Below are 3,144 nucleotides of genomic sequence, written 5' to 3'. Positions count from 1 at the left end.
ATTGAATAGGTTTTATTATCTAACAATACTTAACAATTTAATACTGGTAGGAAAACTATTGATAAAGAGTGACAAAGTATGACTCACGTGATAATTGAGTTCTCATATTCTTTCCGTCTATGATATGATGGGTGGCTTGGTGTGCCCTTTGTTTAATTGGGCTAACTTGTTTTGTTGGTGTTCTTCAAATCTGGTTTTAGAATTATTAAAAAATAAGGAAGATCTCTTGCCTTTTTCTAAAATGGGGTCTAATCGCAAATGCTGCTGGTTGAATCAAATTCCACAGACGTGTATGATGTTACTGAAGGGCTTAATTAATTTCCATGGTATATTCCTCCCTTGTTAGGGATTCAAGATATATAAGCCAGTCCAATCCAGCTCCGATCTATTCATGGTGCAAAATATATAACAAGCAAGAACTTCATTTCATTTCTCATAAGTTGGTATATGGTTGCATACGTTGTCTTATATATACTTGGTTATGGTTAAGTAGATAAAGCATCTAAAGAACATATATATTCATAGAGAAACAGACTCATCAGGTTCTTTTGACTCCCATTTGTATTGAATTAAAACGTAACCATTTAACCATCACTTGACCTGTAAAAACTATCTATCATCTCAATTCATCACAGAAGTAAGATCTTCGCAGAAGCTTTGCTGAACCTCATTCGCTAGGTCTTCCACACTGAGCTGACATTCCAGTCCAATCTGTTTCACAAGAGGAAGGCTCCAAATTATTACTACTGATTTCACTAAATGCCTCAGCAAGGTTCTAATGAATAATAAAGGTGGGAATTCTTTATATAGAAACCCAATTTATTTAGCTAGCTAGCTAGCTAGGAACATCATCTGGTAATACCCATGGAAACAAAAGTAGAAATGAAGAACTAATGCAGTGCAGGACAATTGTAAGTTCATAAAGATTAAAAAAAAAAAAGTAGAAATCCATTAAATAGTTTGAGTGGTTTTTAGAACCAAACCATGTTTTATGGATTTTAATTTAATTATAGTAATTTATGATACAGTACATATATCGATAATTTGTGTGGGAATTTGATGTATCCATGCGTAGTAAAATGAATATTATTTCTATCTGCAATTAAAATGATTATATGTTCTACTGATATTCAATTAATATGCATTTATAACGTATCAGCTGGCTGTAGTTCATATGACAAGGCAAGCCTCCTACAATGCATATAGACACAGACAATGTACTAGCAGATACTCTCTCTTCTATTTACCTCTTTCTTGTATTCTCCTCCAATTTGTATTATTTTTATTATTTATTTTATATATATATGAAGGAAAATCTATAAAAAGAAAATTAAATATATGCATATATTAAATATTAGCTTCTAGAGATTTTTTTTTTCTTTTACATCAATCATTTCAGTACTGTGATCATGATTCTAAAGCATCAAAGTCAAAATAAACAAGGAAATTTCTCCTAACAAATGAAAAATCTTGTTGGAAGAGAAGTAGTCTCGCTTCTAATAAAGGTGCAATTAGACACCATTTTCTACTTTTGTTTGAAAAGGGGTCAAGGGGCCATTACGAGCCCAATGTTGGTCACAGCTATCTAACGTCTTGGGAGGGATGAACTGGACCTAAACCATTTTCAAAAAAAACACACACACCACACTCACCTATCTGCCTATCTGTGCTTCATTTCTTCTTTAAACATCTGTAGAAGAGTAAGCTGGAAAACAAAATTCCATATAGATAAAATGATATTTATAGTCAAATTTCATTGAATAAACCCCAATAATCAACTATTGCGTTCATCATAAAATCAAGCATTTACCCAATTATATATGAAAAAAAAACAAAGTGGCATTCTATCATAGTCTAATGTTTTTTGGTAGAAAATCTAATAGAGAATAATATGGGATATAAGGTCAAAAGAGATATTTGCTCTCTTTTTCTTTTCTTTCCAATGGGAAAACAACGTTAAGATAGATTGGATAACGTAACAATTGTTCAAGGAGTAGCAACATTCGATTGTTTGGGCTTCATTAGCCATGCAATTTTGCATGACTAGGTGCAACTACCAGTGCAAATAGTTGTAAGTTTTCTTACATGGAATTCTAGTTATAACCAGCCTGAAGGTATGGATACTTTCCAAATTGATTTACTTAATAGATTAGGATGTAGTAATTAAGATAAAGAAATTAGTACGCTTAAGAGCTCTATATATTAGTTCTATATCAGTATCGATCGCGTCAAACCTTAATGACAAAAGAGTACAGAACCGTGTCTTCCATGCTACTGATGTTGAGATGGAGTATCTCAAACGCAAGTTTTTCCAGGATAGTAATAATCTTGACAATTTGACCGGGAATTCGCCTGGAAATTGTTCTCAGGATAACGTTTGAGCCGGAGATTTTTGCCTCAACGTCCGCAACTGGAGAGTTGCAGCATGCTCCAAGTTCTTTAACATTTTCGAATACAAACGGACTGTCAGGTGGGGGAGGAGTGAGTTGCAGTGGCCGTGGGCTAGGGCTAGGGCTCAAGCTCTTTCTTTTCTTCTTAGACTCCAAAGACTGTAGAACTTGGTGCAACTCCTTGATGAACTCTATAACCCCACCTATAATGGATGCTTGGTCTCCCTTAATAGACATAAACAAATCAAAGTTCAGAAAGTGAAAGGGAGATACAGGAAAATCAAAGTTAGAGAGAGAGAAAGAGACCTTTTTGACATAGAAACATGGGGTCAAGGAGCGTAAAACCTTGAGATGCTCGTTCATTTGCTTTCTTCTGTTCCTCTCCACGGCTATATGGGACATATTTGCGTGATGGGATTCTCTGCTATTCCTCTTCTGCCTTTGGGATGTTGCTCTTCCTTATTCTCATAAAATCGTATCGTGGACACAGTTCAGTCAGTTCATGATTTTATATACTTGCAACTGTGGACGCGGGAATAAGTGAAGTGTGTGTCATGCATCTACCAATCTCTAGAACTACGCCTTGCTTTCTTTCGAGTCCGGATCTCCTGTTCACACAAACTCTGCCCACGTTTATCCACACAACATCTCAGCCATACATCAAGAACATTTCATCCTCCTACATAATATTATACAGTGGGAGATATTCCCAATTCACAAGAATAATATATTCTGAATAGACGTGGGCAGAATT

The 3,144-nt window shown here is 35.1% G+C and overlaps 1 protein-coding gene across 2 annotated transcripts; it reads right to left on the bottom strand.

Annotated features, from left to right (window-relative positions):
* Window positions 1-279: 279 nt before the first annotated feature.
* On the bottom strand, window positions 280-2,899 carry MUTE (basic helix-loop-helix (bHLH) DNA-binding superfamily protein). Of its 2 annotated transcripts, XM_088902609.1 has the most exons (4): window positions 2,697-2,899; window positions 2,235-2,615; window positions 1,653-1,705; window positions 280-711 (listed from the first exon to the last, which is right to left on the bottom strand). In XM_088902609.1, exons 1-3 carry the CDS (start codon window positions 2,790-2,792, stop codon window positions 1,661-1,663), a joined length of 522 nt encoding a protein of 173 aa, XP_088758735.1. In that variant the 5' UTR covers window positions 2,793-2,899; the 3' UTR covers window positions 280-711; window positions 1,653-1,660. The 2 variants fall into 2 exon arrangements, with proteins under 2 accessions (XP_088758735.1, XP_010256206.1); XM_010257904.2 differs by lacking the exon at window positions 1,653-1,705 and having other exon boundaries at window positions 286-711; window positions 2,697-2,892.
* Between the last annotated feature and the right edge of the window lie 245 nt (window positions 2,900-3,144).

The sequence above is a fragment of the Nelumbo nucifera genome, chromosome 1 (assembly GCF_055504915.1).
Source record: "Nelumbo nucifera cultivar China Antique chromosome 1, China Antique-T2T, whole genome shotgun sequence".
Taxonomy (NCBI): domain Eukaryota; kingdom Viridiplantae; phylum Streptophyta; class Magnoliopsida; order Proteales; family Nelumbonaceae; genus Nelumbo; species Nelumbo nucifera.
The sequence above is the reverse complement of the archived record's forward strand: the minus strand, read 5'-3'. Positions and strand labels throughout refer to the sequence as shown.